Consider the following 17,073-nt stretch of genomic DNA (forward strand, 5'->3'; position numbering starts at 1 on the left):
CTGTAAGCGAGAACCTCTGGCCTCTGCACAGGTGTTTTTGGACAGCAGCTGATGAGTGATGAAATCAATGTGATGTCACAATCGTGATCTCACAGTCATCTTACCTACGAAGACCAAACACTACTACAGCTAGGCTGCTAGCTAACTTAAACAAAGTAACATGCGTTTAAAACAGATTTCTTACTAAAATAGCAACCATTTCTTATGTTTTAAAAATTATTTTACTGTTGTAAAGAAAGAAATCCAAGTTGTGCTCACATTTATACACTCGCTTACCTGCAACTGTCATCGCTGAACCGTCCAGCTATGTTGTCTTCTTCACCATTGCATTATGACACAGTAGTGTCCATTCAAACCATACTCAAAAACTGACCAGTTCTAATTATGCTTCTTGGATTTTTTTACTCAAATGTAACATTTTTAACTACACTACATACTACATAGTCAAAACCTAGTAAGTAGCAGTAAATCGTGTGCAACTGTAATGCACCCATAGATTCCTACACATCTGACCCAGTGTGAGAAGTTCTGAAAGGTTGTTGCTAGGATGTTAGAGCTCGGCTCAGGTCCCACCAGTCGCACTTTTACTATCGCTTCATTGTCACGTGACTTCATATTAAGTCTCACAGCGTCCCTCTCACACTTGTAATTTATTTTTTCAAAATCTGGTGAGATGACATTCAGTGAAAATCAGATTTCATTACACTAGAAGCTTTTAGCTTCCAGTCTTCCATTTGGTGAACTAATTCCCTTAAAAAATGCTGAAATACTCCCAGTACAATGGCTTGGCTTATTTAATTTTTTCAATTTTTTTGGCTCTGAGTTTCTGAAACATCAAGACATAAGAATTTATATGAATTTTTATAATGTTGATGCTGGACTTCGTGTTATTAGTAGAGATGAAAAGGTTTCTGGGAGTAATTGGATAAATAGCTTTCAATACAACTGCGTTTAATTAAATGGGATCTTAATTCCATTATGGGGAAATGTTCATACCACTGACCCTAGCCTCGAACCTGGAGTGGATTCCAAAATGACTTCTGTAGGTAAGATGGTAACAGAGATCAATAAAAGTGGCATATTTTAGAGGTTAGTATACTCACACTGTCGAGGCAAAGAGGAACGGAGGTCAGCAGAAGGTCCCAGCAATGTTATTACTGCACCAAACATGACCAAAGGACATCAGGCATGACCCAGGGGCTTCACACATGACCCAGGGACATCAGACATGACCCAGGGACTTCACACATCACCCAGGGACTTCATACATGACCCAGGGACTTCACACATCACCCAGGGACTTCACACATGACCCAGGAACTACACAGATAACCCAGGGACTTCACACATGACCCAGGGACTTCACACATCACCCAGGGACTTCACACATCACCCAGGGACTTCATACATGACCCAAGGACTTCACACATGACCCAGGAACTACACAGATAACCCAGGGACTTCCAAAGCCACTTTCTCTCACTAATTGTTTCTCAAGTAAATCCAGTGAATCGTACTGAGCCATAAAGAGCTGCAAGGTCACGACCTGGATGTGAAATCAATCCACGCAGTGAGGGAGTGACCTTACCACCCATCCCCCCCACACACACACTCAGATTACAGCACCTTACCACACACACACTACAACACCTTACCACACACACACAACAGCACCTTATCACACACACTACCACACCTTACCACATACACACACACACACACTACAACACATTACCACACACACACAACAGCACCTTATCACACACACACACACACACACTATCACACCTTACCACGTACACACACACACTACCACACATTACAAGGTCAATCACAGTCCTCAGACAAACTCGTATCCTTGTTCACGCTCTTTCATATGCCTCTCCAGTGCATTTACGTAGATCCCTTAAACACTCCTTCTGCGTGGTTTGGAAACATTTCAGCCCTGTTTCAAGTTGCTGAGCTGTCTTTTTACAGACACCTTGTACCAAAAGCTCTGCATGTTCTAATAAAGATTTCAGCATGGTATCGTATTTATCCAATTTTAATTCTGTAAGCCTGTGTTATTGTTTTATGCAAACTAAATCACTTATATCAATTGATTTATATACAATATGTATGTAAAAAAACTGGAGCTTCGCTGAAAAGATAAGTCATCTCACTGCAATGTGCCATATAGCAGAGTATTATCAACAAAAACACAGTGCATAAATTACAACCTGATAAGCCAGAAACAAGATGCCGATAAGAAAATGTGTTCTGAAAGCGTACTGATGATCTGCTATGCTTAACAAACCCTTTACACAAAAGACGTCACACGTTTCACAGGTGACTAGATGTGACATTCTCATAGGTGGACACACCTTCTCATTGTGCAGTACTCCCATACCTCGACATATGTGCTGTACCCTCGTGATGTTCTGTGTGTTTATTGTACTGCAATTCATGTCCTGGTCTGCTCTGTTGTATTTACCTGCACTTTGTTTACTATTGTCCTGTTTACTTGTCCTGTTGTCCTGTTTGTGGTAAACACAAGCCCTGTCCTATGTTTTGCGCCAAGGCTCTGCTTATGTTCAAGTATATGCTTGTATTTAACTCAAAATTCTTTTGAACCTTATCAACGTTGGCCTCCGGTTGGTGAGGTAGTTTCGCAGACACGTTTTATGCCTAACTCCAGACTAAAATTCATTTTCAAAGGAGATTCCCTATGGAATCAGTCTAATTTAGCCTGAGCTAAACTATGTAAAAACTGCTCAAACTTTGAGAACGTAATGAGCCATAATCTAAAGTCTATAAGGGAACAAATGACTTAAAACAGAAGAACCTCCACCAACAACAGATGGTGTGGAGTGCTAACAAACAGCTAGCCTCCAGCTCCAAACAGTCAGTGCCTCATTCCAACCAAGTCACCTTCCACAGCGCAAACATCCTCTACATCTGCAGACCCTCACTCAACCAATTACTCCCGGTGGGATCTTTTTCTATTTTACACGGCAGCAACATCAGACTGGGAAACCCGAACCCTGCCGTGTGGGGTGGTGTATCTGCTGGGAAAGTGACCTAAATTTCCTTTGCGTTCCCGTTAAAAGATGCAAAATACAGTCCTGTTTTCTGCAGCTCTATATATGATCTTTTCATTTCTCTGCTTGTTTCCTGCCCTTCAGAGAGAAGCCCGTCTTTATGATCAATACAGCAGTGGAGGAAGATGGATCTCGCAGTGTTTGCCTATGTGGGCACGTTTTATGTCCTGAATGCATTATTGAGCCACAGATTTATTGGACCTTTTTGCTCGAGGCTCCCGCATACAGAGATGAGCTGAGCAGGGTTGTGGTGCAGAGTGCAGGCGTGCCACAACACGGGTGGTGCTGATGAAATGCTGCCATCTAGTGGCGTGATTGTGCATGGATGGGCTCAGATAGACGACTTTATTGTATGTTTGTCAAATTACCTGTTTACATTTTTATTATATCATGCCATTCATACTTAACATTCTTCCTTAATTGGAATAATCTGAATGCAACTGAATACAATGACTGTAACTCAAGATTATATGAACAATAAACACATTCATAGAATTATCATGAAAACACAAAGGCTAACATAAAACAATCACTGATTCCTGATTATTAAAGATTTGTATTTTATTACTTAATAATGCTACTTAATAACTGCTATTCATTTTACAAATATTATATTTGCATCGTTTTTTAATTTTTTATTTATTTTTTGGCATAATCACTAACATTTCAGACATTTACCGAATGAATCGAGTCAGAGGAGGGTGGGGACTCAGTCTGAATGAAATGTCGACATTTGAAGTGTAATTCCTTCAGCGTTGCTTTGCTTCATTCACCAGTACAAAACACACGCGTTTCCTCAAAACGGTAATGCAGCCTGAAATGTCCTGATGGCCTCCGTCCCCGGGCTGTGCTTACGGCTGCAGGGCTCATTCTCACCAGTAAACTGAATATTGTCTTACACAGACAAGCAGTGCGACGGGAGTTTGGTGCTTTTTCCAGATCTGGGGATTCACCGTGTTGTTATGCAAAAGTTGTTTCACTATGTGGCTCGTACCCACAATCAGAGTTAAGGATGTTAAAAACAGAAAACTGAATTCTTTATAATACATAGAAGAAAGACTCAGAAGAACAAATCTTTCCGCTTGGAGGGAGTGAAGTGTACTGTAAAAGCCATAAGGTGAAATACAGACGCTACACTGACACTATTACAGTCCAAATGGCTCATGCACACACAGATAACGCAAATCACAATGAGTAGTGGCGCTCAGGGGAGATTCAAACCCTACTGGGTATTTTCTAGGTGAGATGTATTCATCTATACATATACACACCCCAGATAGTTTTAACATGTCTGTATTCTGACAGGCGAGAAAGCTGAAGGACAAACCACGCGCTCAGTCTCGTCTCGCTGTCCTGGGAAGGGATGCGACTGCGGAAAGGTCGCGAGCGACAGACACGCGTCTGCCTACCTGCACGCCCTCCAGGAAAACGCAGATGTAGAGGCAAAGGAGCACGTGGACGGTGCCGCTGACTTATGGACGCATGTGCTTGTGCCACTTGGTGAACTGAAAAGCACAGAAACCCATGAGCAAGATCTCGAGATCTTTATTTGTCCTCGTGAGTGCTGCATGTTTTTGCTCGCTGGGAGATTATTGTGAGATTATGTGATCTTGTTGTGAGTCAAAGATGACAGACTCGTCCACAGACTCGTCCTCAGTTCCTGCTGCCGTACCTGGCACTGGGTTCCCCTCGCTCACCTGAATCCACACGTCACTTCATTAGCTTGCAAATCAGACTGAGGTGAGCGTGACGGTTTGGTGAAGACTGTGTAGTAAACACGGCGTAGTCAAAACAGAGCAAGCAGCGAATAACGCTCATAATAAAGCTAATAACGCTCATAATAAAACTCATAATAACGCTGATAATAATGCTCACAATAAAGCGCATAATAACGCTCATAATCTGAAGTGCCTCACTCCTTAAAAAGCAATATGCACCAGTTCTCGCTCAGTACAAGGCGGTCGCTGAAAGGTAGCCGGCGTAGCCATGGAAACTTCACACACCTGCCTCGGAGAGCTACATCGCTGTCTGGGTATTAATGACAAGGAAAATAAGAAAATAAAACCCAGAAGGAGCCATCTTGTGCTGTTTCGCTGTTCTGATGGAACAATGAGGAGTGTGAACTGTGTCTGTTGACTGCGGGACCTAGAGGAATGAATGTGAACCTTAATTAGAGGTGTTAATGAAAACACCAGGTGTCACTTTAAAAAGATCAATATATCCATGCTATTTTACAGGGTCATCTACAAACAGAAAATGACTATATATCAGCCTTTTACTGTTGGATTTGGTAGTGGTGGTGTTGTTGTTGGTGTTTTTTTCTGGCTTTTCCAATTTATTTGACTCAACATTCGAGGGACTTTAGTGCCAAAGGCATTTTATTATTATGTTTAACATTTCAAAATCATACAAAATTAGTTAATTTTACTGCATACTACTATTGTGTAAACATATCCCCTGTTGCAATGTACAGAAACACAATCTCTCTGTTATTAGGTATTAGAATGAAGAATGCAGTCATGTATTAACTACTTATCACTTTCTTTCCTGCAGCCAAGGTTGGGTGAGGGTTAGTTTAGGGTTAGGGTTAGGGTTAAGGTTAGGCTAGAGTTAGGGTTAGGGATGTTTCTTATGTCAGCTACATTTATAGATCATTTTTCTCAAAGGTTTTCTTCACCACAGACATTCTTGTCCTCTATCTGAAGCTGTAGGCATAACGTAAGGTTCCATCCGTGTACCTCCTCACTGTTCCCTGAACCCGTTGACCTGTGATGTGACACCAGTCTCAGTGTGCGCACAACATGCCTGTCCTGGTCCTTCTGTCTGTTGGTGCTATGACTGTGTTGGTGAGGTGATTCACGGTCAGAAAAGCAGTTGTCTCTCCATGTCCTCTATGGGAGAGGAGACATGTCAACATACAGAGAAGCTGTAAACCCTCGGCAGACACTGCGTGCAAACCTCTGTGACAACCACTCTGTTATTTATCGTTCTCTGACATTCGTTTATCTGGTGTTGGATGAGCAGTGTCACACTGTCATACTGCATTTCTTTTTCTTTTACCGATGTGATTATGCGTATTTGCACAACCGTGTGACTCATCTATGAGAGTAATGGCAAAGTTGAATCGAGCCAGCAGTCGAGGAAAACACAGGGCAAGCCCACGGCAGTCAGGGCTGCGGTCAGTCTTACCGTGCTTGAGGCCGAAACATTGACACCACTCCCTGAGAGAGAGCAGCCTGTCTCTGTCCGTGTCGCAGCGGCGGAAAAAGACAGAAGTGCAGTGCTCCATGGGAACGAGAGAGGCACGGAGGGGTGCCAGCTCTGAGTGTGTGAGCACCCTGGGAAGGAGAGGAATGTTTAGACAAGCACTGGCCTTCAGCTCGGTTCTAGCCACAGCATGCCTCTTCTCACACAGCAGAGCGCTGGAGCTTAGTACGGCTGCTCTGTCTAGGCTCCTGCACAACGTGAAGGCCTTGAACCAGCTGGTGGTCCAAAACACACACTTTCAGGTTACAGTTTCATGTTGTGTATGCTGTCCTATGTCTGAAAATGTAGTTGCCGAAAACACAAATGTCTGATTATAAGAAACTGGCTGGTGTTTAGCTTTAGGATTAACAGTGCTGGTGAGATTGTGAGTTTATAGGTTATTGTGTTTGCAAGTTAGTAAGTTTGTTAGTTATTGAGTTAGGGAGTTATTGATTTAGTGAGTTTGTGAATTATTGATTTTGTGAATTTATGAATTATTGATTTAGTGAGTTTGTAATTTATTGAGTTGGTGAGTTTGTGTAATGAGTTTGTGAGTTTGTGTGCACCTCACCTGTCTGTGGGATGTTGATCGAGCTGTGCGAACTGCCAGTGCACTGGATAAATGTACAGGTTGTAGTTCTTCTCAAAGTCTAGAGCAAGCAGCTCGACGGCATGGCTGCCAACATGGAGACGTCTCTCACTGTCATGCAGCTTCTGGACCTGTACAGACCACCACACGTGCAGGAGATGAGACAAAATAAGATGAGACACGCTGCAAGCACAACCCTCCGCATAATTCAGAAGCCCCTCTAATTCAGGGTTTTTAGAAATTATGATGATTTTAGCTCTCAGACTGGATAAACCTCAAACACATGCAAAAGAACAGCACATTCCTGCATGTGTAACATATAGCAGGGTAAAATATATTGAATTATACTGCATAATCACCCAAGAAAATACACAAGTTAAAGTAATAAGATAAATAACATCTTCTGGAGGTCTTATGTCTTCTAGTCTTCTGGTTCTCGTGCTCTAATATATTAACCTGCACAATGTTGTTCTAAATCTGTTAAATTGGTAAAGGGTCCCAACTGAATTCAAAAGACTTATTAAACCACGAGGCAGGTTAATAACTGAAAACGTAACTCTGTTCATTTCTCCACCCAAGCATGGTCTAAGCCCTCAGGTAAAGCTGTGTGTGGGGGGGGGCTATGAGGACATACCCTGGCCCTCTGCTTAGCTGTGAGGAGGCCGGGGGTGACGGAGTCATGCTCGTACAGCTGAAGGAGGATGTTCTTCAGCCAGTCCCTCATACGCAGGGGAAACTGCTGCAGCTCTGTGTTTAAGCATGGCGGGATAACTGGCACACACACACACACACACACACAAACACATACGCATGCACACACACTCACACACACACACACACACACACACACATGCACATGTGCACATGCACACACAGATAAACACATACACACACACACACACACACACAAACACATACGCATGCACACACACTCACACACACACACACACACACACACACATGCACATGTGCACATGCACACACAGATAAACACATACACACACACACACACACAAACACATACGCATGCACACACACTCACACACACACACACACACACACATGCACATGTGCACATGCACACACAGATAAACACATACACACACACACACACACGCATACACACACACACACACACACACATACACACACACACACACACACAAACATGCACATGTGCACATGCACACACAGATAAACACATACACACACACACACACACACAAACATGCACATGTGCACATGCACACACACAGATAAACACGTATATACATACACACACACACACACACACACATACACGCACACACACAAGCATACGCATGCATACACACACACACACACACACACACACACATTCCAATACACATGTGCACCCACACACACGGAATAGTATTTACTACCAAGTGCTATGAGTTTACCCTGAGCGGCTTATGCAGGTGGATCACAGGAGGGTTGAGGTGGAGGACACCTACATTTACAGGGGCCGCTGTAGTCCAGGTGCAGCCTGTGGCCTTTCTTAGTGCCTTCCAGATGACACTTAGTGGCAAACAGGTGACAGGACGTCTGGTATGTCTGGTTGTCTGTTCCACACACCTGCAAACACAGGTGAGCATCTCAGAACCAGGGGCAAACAGGAATGTTTACTGACGTGATGAATGAAAGAAACTGACAACTACACAACACAATAGAATCCAACAGCCATTACCCCAGAGAAAAACCTTCGACAAAACATATACAAACGATGGACATGCCTTTCCCCAGACCCGCCCTCCAGTCCTGTTTCACCATGTTACTCACGTGTTCCTCCAGTCCTGTTTCACCATGTTACACACGTGTTCCTCCAGTCCTGTTTCACCATGTTACACACGTGTTCCTCCAGTCCTGTTTCACCATGTTACACACGTGTTCCTCCAGTCCTGTTTCACCATGTTACTCACGTGTTCCTCCAGTCCTGTTTCACCATGTTACACACGTGTTCCTCCAGTCCTGTTTCACCATGTTACACACGTGTTCCTCCAGTCCTGTTTCACCATGTTACACACGTGTTCCTCCAGTCCTGTTTCACCATGTTACTCACGTGTTCCTCCAGTCCTGTTTCACCATGTTACACACGTGTTCCTCCAGTCCTGTTTCACCATGTTACTCACGTGTTCCTCCAGTCCTGTTTCACCATGTTACACACGTGTTCCTCCAGTCCTGTTTCACCATGTTACACACGTGTTCCTCCAGTCCTGTTTCACCATGTTACACACGTGTTCCTCCAGTCCTGTTTCACCATGTTACTCACGTGTTCCACCAGCTGTGTTTCACTGCAGTACTCATGTGTTTCTCCAGTCCTGTTTCACTGTGGTACTCACGTGTTCCTCCAGTCCTGTTTCACTGTGGTACTCACATGTTCCTCCAGTCCTGTTTCACTGTGGTACTCACGTGTTCCTCCAGTCCTGTTTCACTGTGGTACTCACGTGTTTCTCCAGTCCTGTTTCACTGTGGTACTCACGTGTTCCACCAGCCGTGTTTCACTGCAGTACTCACGTGTTTCTCCAGTCCTGTTTCACTGTGGTACTCACGTGTTCCACCAGCCGTGTTTCACTGCAGTACTCACGTGTTCCTCCAGTCCTGTTTCACCGTGGTACTCATGTGTTCCACCAGCCGTGTTTCACTGCAGTACTCACGTGTTTCTCCAGTCCTGTTTCACTGCAGTACTCACGTGTTCCTCCAGTCCTGTTTCACTGTGGTACTCACGTGTTCCACCAGCCGTGTTTCACTGCAGTACTCATGTGTTTCTCCAGTCCTGTTTCACTGCAGTACTCACGTGTTCCTCCAGTCCTGTTTCACTGTGGTACTCACGTGTTCCAGCTCAGTGAGATTCTCAGAAGGGCACTGTGCAGGTTCTTGACACAAGCAGCTGGGCTCCATCTCCTCGTTCAACTTGCACTTCCTGCCCGATTTACAGGGGAAGTTCTCACATGGATCTGGATCCAACACAAAACCTCAGTATTTTCACTTATTTATCAGACTCGTATCATCTCACAGACCACGATGAAAGAAGCTGGAAAAACAGAACAAGCACATAAAATTCCTGCAAGACCCGCAACATAAGAGCTTGTTTTACAGCAAATTAACACTTGCTCTCACTAACTCTCACCATTGATACACTTTTGAGTGTAGCAAACAAACGCTTTTCTGCAGCACACAGCATACTTGTTATCGTCCATAAGCTTTAATATAGAAGGGAGAATTTCCTGGCCTATATAAAGAATATGTCTGCAGTCCGTGAGGTCTGGCAGTATGGACAGAGCACAGCCTCAGTCACTACTTCCACTGTGTTTGAAGCCAGCCGTGCAGAGCTGGCTGTGCCTCTGTTTGTCTAGCTGCTGGCCACAAAAGTGTCAGAGACAGCCACGCTCAGCGAATTCCTAACGAGAGCTCAGCATGGCGCAGACAGGCGTGAAAGAACACTCACCGGCTGGGGCGTCCTGCCCCCTGGGGCCGGGTCTGGCTCGAGCCATGGGTTTGCTCCTGGGGAGCAGGCTCACCGAGGCCCAGATTTGCACAGGGTTCAGTCCTACCAGAGAGGTCTTGGAAGAGGAATGGAAAACAGGAATCTGGGCTCAGTTTAGACAGCTGACAGTCTAGTCAATACAGCACAGATTTAGACGGACAGCAGCAACTTCACACGTGTACTTGAAGTGTTTTATTTCTTCAATTGTATATAGCAAGGGTTAGGGTTAGGATTACGGTTAGGGTTTGGATTAAGGGTAGCATTAAGGTTAGGGTTAGGGTTAAGGTTAGGATTAAGGTTAGGGTTACGGTTAAGGTTAGGGTTAGAGTTAAGGTTAGGATTAAGGTTAGGGTTTGGGGGTTAAGGTTAGGATTAAGGTTAGGGTTAGGATTAAGTTTAGGATTAATATTAGGATTATGGTTAGGGTTAGGGTTAAGGCTACGGTTAAGGTTACAGTTAGGATTAAGGTTAGGGTTAGGGTTAGGTATGGAACCTTCTGAAGATCTGTAACATTCTGAAGTTTTAGAGCAATTCAAAGTGGACATATATAATCTGAGTACATTTTGAGTGGGTACAAAATTTCTCTCCGTGAATATTAATGACAAATAGTATCAGACAATCTGATAAAGCAACTTTTAGATGAACGTTGCCATGTAAGGGTGATTCCCAGCCTCACCCACTTCTTGTGCCTCCTCTTTCCCTTGTGTTCCATGTTGAGTTTGCTGTCTGGTCCTTTTTCAGGTTCTGGTCTTTGAGCACGCCCACTGGACACCTCACTCCCAGAGGCCTGGCCACTCTGAGAGGAGTTCTGCTCCTTCCTCATGTGCCCAGCCTTCCTCCTGCTGCCTTTAGCATGGCTACCTCTATCACTGGTGCCTTTCTCTGCCTCAGGCCCTTTGTAGCATTCGCGTTTCTCAGTATCCCAGAGTTCCTCCTCCTGCTCATCTTCAGAAACCTCTACAGGTACAGCCTGGTCAGCCTCTTGGCTTCCCTCTCTGGGGTCCTCAGCTTCTTCCAAAGACTCCTGGGAATCGTAGTCTGCCATGGCTGTGGGTAGCTCCGCCCCAACCTTCTCTTCGTCCTCGGCCTTGCTGGTCTCCTCCACCTTGGTGGGCGAAGGGTCTACAGCCTCACTGTTGGCAGTGTAGTCCAAAGCTACTGGTGTCTCTGACTCTGAACTCCTCCCTGCCTCCTCTTCCTCTTCCTCCAGCTTGTCCTCATCTTCTCCAACATCTTGCTGCTCCTGCTCAGAACCTTGCAGGAGACGAGAGAGTGCGTCCTCACTCAGCAGCACAGGAGCCAGAGTGTTCCCCTGGCCTACGTCAGACACCTGCACAGCTCCTGGGACTGCTTGCCCTATTCCCTCGCCAGCATCCTTGTCTCCTGCATCTGGACTGCTGGCCTCAAAGGGGAAGTTTGTCAACAGGATGGCACCATCCCCATCAGACACCGATGGCTTCTCCGCACTCTAGAGGGGAAAATAGATAATTTGAAAGAGTGAGAACTATAAACCAGGCCTGGGAGTTCTGAAGACTTCAGTGTCTTCAGGACCCCTTAAATCAGTAATTCTCAAGCCAGTCTTTCAGAAGCAAGGGCAGGCCACAGTTTTCTCCATTCCAGCTCCCAGCACGTCTCAGACAAGTCACACTGAACACACATTTTTAGAAAGTGGGTGTTTTAGAAAGTGAAAAGTAGAACGCAACTCCAAAGGCATTTGAAAAGCCAAAGGATGATAGCACAGAGTAGAATCACAGAGAGCAGAGCATGTGACTAATGGACATCCACTCCACTTCACACGGCTGTTATGACAGAGAGTCGTATTTTCCTTCAGGCTTACTGTGCACCTTCCATAAGAACACAAACAACACATTTATAAGTTGAAAAATGTTTGCTAAAAACAAAACCCAACAGGGATGGGTTTCAGTTTAGGTTTAGGATGAAAGACATTGTTCAATATTCTTGGTTAAAATTTTGTTTTCTAAAGGTACACAAGTATATTTTTTATTTCAGATTTTTACTTACAGTCACAGTTAACACAACGGCCAGCAGGCAGACACACAGATGTTGAGCTGTCATATCTGCGAGGATGTGAGTAAGGTCACCTTAAGTCCACACCTGTGTCAAGGTACCATGACAATTTGAACACATCATTTAAAAAAAACAGTGGAAAGCACTACAGAAAGAAAGTTTAACAGACTGTTGCCTGGACGAGGAAGATCTATTATGCAAATAAATGTTGTGGATCAGATATGCAAGCGACTGAAAATTTGAGAAATGAATGATTTGATGAAATTGCACATTTTAATAACATTAGATCTTACGCATCTACCATCCTACCTTCCACGTCCTAACCAAGCAGCCACACTTACTGTCCGGGACGTTATTTCAGCCTTCCGGCTGCCAGAGTCAGTAAAGCCCTGGGCTCACACATGATTCCCCATCAAAACGTTGAGGTTTTTTTTTGTAAGATCAGTGGCCTGCTGTGGCATATTGTTACATTTTTCTGTTAAGGTGGAACAGTGGTCTATAAGAAGAAGTGGTTGTGTTAAAATTCATCCCGCAGAGCTAAAGCAGCTAAGACATATTTTTAACCTCCTAGCTGGCAAAAATAGTAAAACATCTTCTCTTCCGGTGGCTCATTTAGGACATCACATTTGATATAAGATAAACTGTGTATTTAAGAGGCAAATAAACTACCAATGTCCTTGTTAACTATGTAGTGGTTTACCTAGGAATACAGCTGGTCCTGCCTTTATATGTTCAATGTTAGCTATTGGTTTTAATAAGGCCTTTCCCAGAGTTGATCAGAGCGTTATAGTTCATAAGATCATGAAGAGGAAAGAGAGGTGTAAACTCATCCCCTGGATTTGTGACTTCATTCCCAAAAGAATGGAATGTTGTCAGACTGGGCCGGTCATGCTGGCGGAGAGACTCAGGGAACTCTCCTTGGACCGCTTGTTTTCCCCATCTCAGTTTTCATTGCTTTGATAGTCTCTAATACCTCTAACTCAATCTGAAAATATGTAGATCATATTAACCTGCTGAAATCTAGATACAGGAAACAACCCTCCACTGTCAAGGATGCGTTTGGCAGGCTAAATGCCTGGTCTGTTAACAGCTGGGTGATTCTTCATGAAAATGCGAGGCTAACATTTTGAACTGACACTAAAAGGCCTTCTGCAATAACACCTTGTTGAATTAATAACATTCCTCTTCTCATGATTAATAAAAAGCAGCAGAGCTCACTTTCCAACAAAATCTTTTGTGAATTGATCAGGTAAATGCTACGACAGCGAGTGCCAGTAAGACAGTCCTCTTAAGAGCATTAAGTATTTCTCAGTTCTGCAAACCAGTTTACAAGCCAAGGGTATTGGCTATATTAGCCTGGTGTTATTAGTCAAGTGTAATTAGACAGGTGTTATTAGACAGGTGTTGGGGTATGTGGTCCATGTAAAACACACTGAGCTAACTCATTCCCTCTGCAGCCTTTTAGCTTTAAACTGGTGTCCAGCCTCCAGAACTCAGATATCAGGACAGAACTCACACAACAGGCAAAAATGTACTGCTCCATTAGTGTGGAATGGGTGTCACCATAATTCCCCAAACCCTTATTTTTCAAGACTTATTAACGAATATCCATTATTCAGTACAAAACAGTGGAAAGCACTACAGAAAGAAAGTTTAACAGACTGTTGCCTGGACGAGAAAGATCTATTATGCTAATAAAGTTTCAGGACTAATGTCTGCTAATTCTAGAGGGAATCATAAGAATATTATGAGCATGGCCAATTTAAAAGAGTGCATAAGGAATAAGTGTTGTGGAATAGATATGGAAGCAACTGAAAATATGAGAAATGAATGATTTGATGAAATTGCACATTTTAATAACATTAGATCTTACGCATCTACCATCCTACCTTCCACGTCCTAACCAAGCAGCCACACTTACTGTCAGGGACGTTATTTCAGCCTTCCGGCTGGCAGAGTCAGTAAAGCCCTGGGCTTACACATGATTCCCCATCAAAACGTTGAGGTTTTTTTTGTAAGATCAGTGGCCTGCAGTGGCATATTGTTACATTTTTCTGTTAAGGTGGAACAGTGGTCTATAAGAAGAAGTGGTTGTGTCAAAATTCATCCCGCAGAGCTAAATCAGCTAAGACATATTTTTAACCTCCTAGCTGACAAAAATAGTAAAACATCTTCTCTTCCGGTGGCTCATTAAGGACATCACATTTGATATAAGATAAATTGTGTATTTAAGAGGCAAATAAACTACCAATGTCCTTGTTAACTTTGTAGACCTTTAGCTAGGAATACAGCTGGTCCTGCTTTTATATGTTCAATGTTAGCTATTGGTTTTAATAAGGCCTTTCCCAGAGTTGATCAGAGCGTTATAGTTCATAAGATCATGAAGAGGAAAGAGAGGTGTAAACTCATCCCCTGGATTTGTGACTTCATTCCCAAAAGAATGGAATGTTGTCAGACTGGGCCGGTCACGCTGGCGGAGTGACTCAGGGAACTCTCCTTGGACCGCTTGTTTTCCCCATCTCAGTTTTCATTGCTTTGATAGTCTCTAATACCTCTAACTCAGTCTGAAAATATGTAGATCATATTAACCTGCTGAAATCTAGATACAGGAAACAACCCTCCACTGTCAAGGATGCGTTTGGCAGGCTAAATGCCTGGTCTGTTAACAGCTGGGTGATTCTTCATGAAAATGTGAGGCTAACATTTTGAACTCTCCTTAAAAACACGCTGAGCTAACTCATTCCTTCTGCAGCTTCTTAGCTTTGAACTGGTGTCCAGCTTCCAGAACTCAGATATCAGGACAGAACTCACACAACAGGCAAAAATGTACTGCTCCATTAGTGTGGACTGGGTGTCACCATAATTCCATTAACCCCTATTTTACAAGACTTATTAATGAATATCCATTATAGGATAATTTTAATGGTTTTTTTTATTTATTCAGGATTTGTGGTTATGGTGGCTAGGAGATGTTTGGGGGTTTTGTTAACATGTTTATTTGGTAATTTAAATAAGGATTGTTGATTTAATTGACCCTTTTATATTTCTAAATTAGTGTGTGAATTGAGTAATTGACTGTGAAGTGCTAATAAATGTCCTACTGCTGTTACTACTATTACTATATATATTACAACTACTATACTACTACAACTACTACTACTACTACTATAATACTGCTACAACTACTATACTACTATACTAGTACTATTACTACTATACTACTGCTACTACTACTTCAGTAAACACACTGAAACACTCAGAAATGTATCAGTGTACCTTTTGCTTCTCCTGAATGTTTTACCTAAATGTTTTGGCTGAAGTGTTTGGTAATCTCAGCCATGGAGAGTCTCTGCAGAGCACAAATAAGTGGATCTCCCTTCTTTAACACACCGTTCAGCTAATATAGGACTTGGTCATTAACCAATCAGAGTAGAGAAAACAGCATGGTGCACCATGCTGTTGGTGCACATGGATGTTAGAGCTGGTCAGTGAATGGAGAAGTGACAGCTCTCTCGAGTGTTGTCACGGCGACGGGTTGTCATCAGCATGCTGTCTGTCTGCTTGCCACGATAACCTGGGCCGCAAACCGGCCGCCTCCGTTGTCGTGGTGACGGACCCAAGAGATGGGCCTCACTCAAAAGTCAGAGCCATAGGAGCAAAGCAAACATCAGAAGCTAGCAGACTGGAAAAAGGAATGTGCACACAAACCTTTTTATCTCTGACTGGGGAACAATGCAGCCTTAGTGGATCTGTTTGGGAGGACCAGCGTCTGGCTAGCCAAGGTTCACAGGGAAGCAAAAAAATAAAAGTATTGCATGCCAAAAGATGAAGAATGAAGACGATGACTTTTTAAAAATGAAGATCTATTTTGTTTGGCATGTTCTCTTAAAATATCCCTGGCCAACACACTAAATATTTGGTAGAGATGGCTGAAAATAGGCACAATGGACACAGAAATAAGCTTCAAAATAAATAGATTTTTAAAAACCTAATGTTCATTCCCTAATTATGTACATTAATTTGCAACAAGTGTGAAGAAAAGTGCTAACACATTTAAGATTTAAGATTTAAGGCTTTGTGAATTCTACCTGCAGTTGAAGCTTGTAGAGGACCCACTGGAGCAGGAGATGAGCAGAGTGTTCGGATGATACACGCCTGGGGAGCCCAGAGCGCTCGCAAGGCTAGTGCACTCCTCTGAGACCTCCCCTCCAAGAGGCATCCACACTCCTGCCTACCACAGAAAACAGCCATTGGGGGCTTTTGCACGGGGAGGGGTGACTAGGGACGAAGAAAACATGCAAAGTCAATGTGCAAGTTAAGGCTGATTAACTGTGGAGATGTTTCCTCTCCATTCCACACATGAAGAATAATTACATCCTGAACATTTTGGAAGTCTGTTGATATTTATAATAATAAATAATCAAAAAAGAAAGAATGATTTTCCTTTCTATGTTTTTACATACTATATGTACTGCATACATAATGTATAACCTGTCAGCGTCATTAATTTAGTGTCAAAGCTGCTCTACAAACACTAAATCGTCTTTCACAGAATTGCATCCCTGTCCAAACAATATCTCAGCCCACCTCTAGATGGCGGTAAATCCCGCTGGGCCAGCAGTGTA

General features: G+C 43.4%; 1 protein-coding gene across 3 annotated transcripts; it reads right to left on the reverse strand.

Annotated features, from left to right (window-relative positions):
* Positions 1-5,508: 5,508 nt before the first annotated feature.
* sparcl1 (SPARC-like 1) lies at positions 5,509-16,609 on the reverse strand. 3 transcript variants are annotated; one of them, XM_027024382.2, is made up of 11 exons: positions 16,537-16,598; positions 16,157-16,221; positions 12,443-12,535; positions 11,097-11,888; positions 10,382-10,496; positions 9,766-9,890; positions 8,391-8,511; positions 7,550-7,686; positions 6,898-7,046; positions 6,270-6,418; positions 5,509-5,971 (listed from the first exon to the last, which is right to left on the reverse strand). In XM_027024382.2, the coding sequence occupies exons 3-11, from the start codon at positions 12,494-12,496 to the stop codon at positions 5,943-5,945; spliced, it is 1,671 nt and encodes a 556-aa protein (XP_026880183.2). In that variant the 5' UTR covers positions 12,497-12,535; positions 16,157-16,221; positions 16,537-16,598; the 3' UTR covers positions 5,509-5,942. The 3 variants fall into 3 exon arrangements, with proteins under 3 accessions (XP_026880183.2, XP_026880184.2, XP_026880182.2); XM_027024383.2 differs by having other exon boundaries at positions 16,157-16,217; positions 16,537-16,585; XM_027024381.2 differs by lacking the exon at positions 16,157-16,221 and having other exon boundaries at positions 16,537-16,609.
* Between the last annotated feature and the right edge of the window lie 464 nt (positions 16,610-17,073).

This window comes from Electrophorus electricus, chromosome 11 (genome assembly GCF_013358815.1).
Source record: "Electrophorus electricus isolate fEleEle1 chromosome 11, fEleEle1.pri, whole genome shotgun sequence".
Lineage (NCBI taxonomy): Eukaryota > Metazoa > Chordata > Actinopteri > Gymnotiformes > Gymnotidae > Electrophorus > Electrophorus electricus.

Coding starts and splice junctions, on each gene's coding strand:
- sparcl1 (XM_027024381.2), bottom strand. CDS start 12,496: ATGACAGCTCAACATCTGTGTGTCTGCCTGCTGGCCGTTGTGTTAACT. Junction 10,497..11,096: donor AGAGGAGGCACAAGAAGTGG/GTGAGGCTGGGA, acceptor TCCTCTTCCAAG/ACCTCTCTGGTAGGACTGAA. Junction 7,047..7,549: donor CAGCTAAGCAGAGGGCCAGG/GTATGTCCTCAT, acceptor TGGTCTGTACAG/GTCCAGAAGCTGCATGACAG.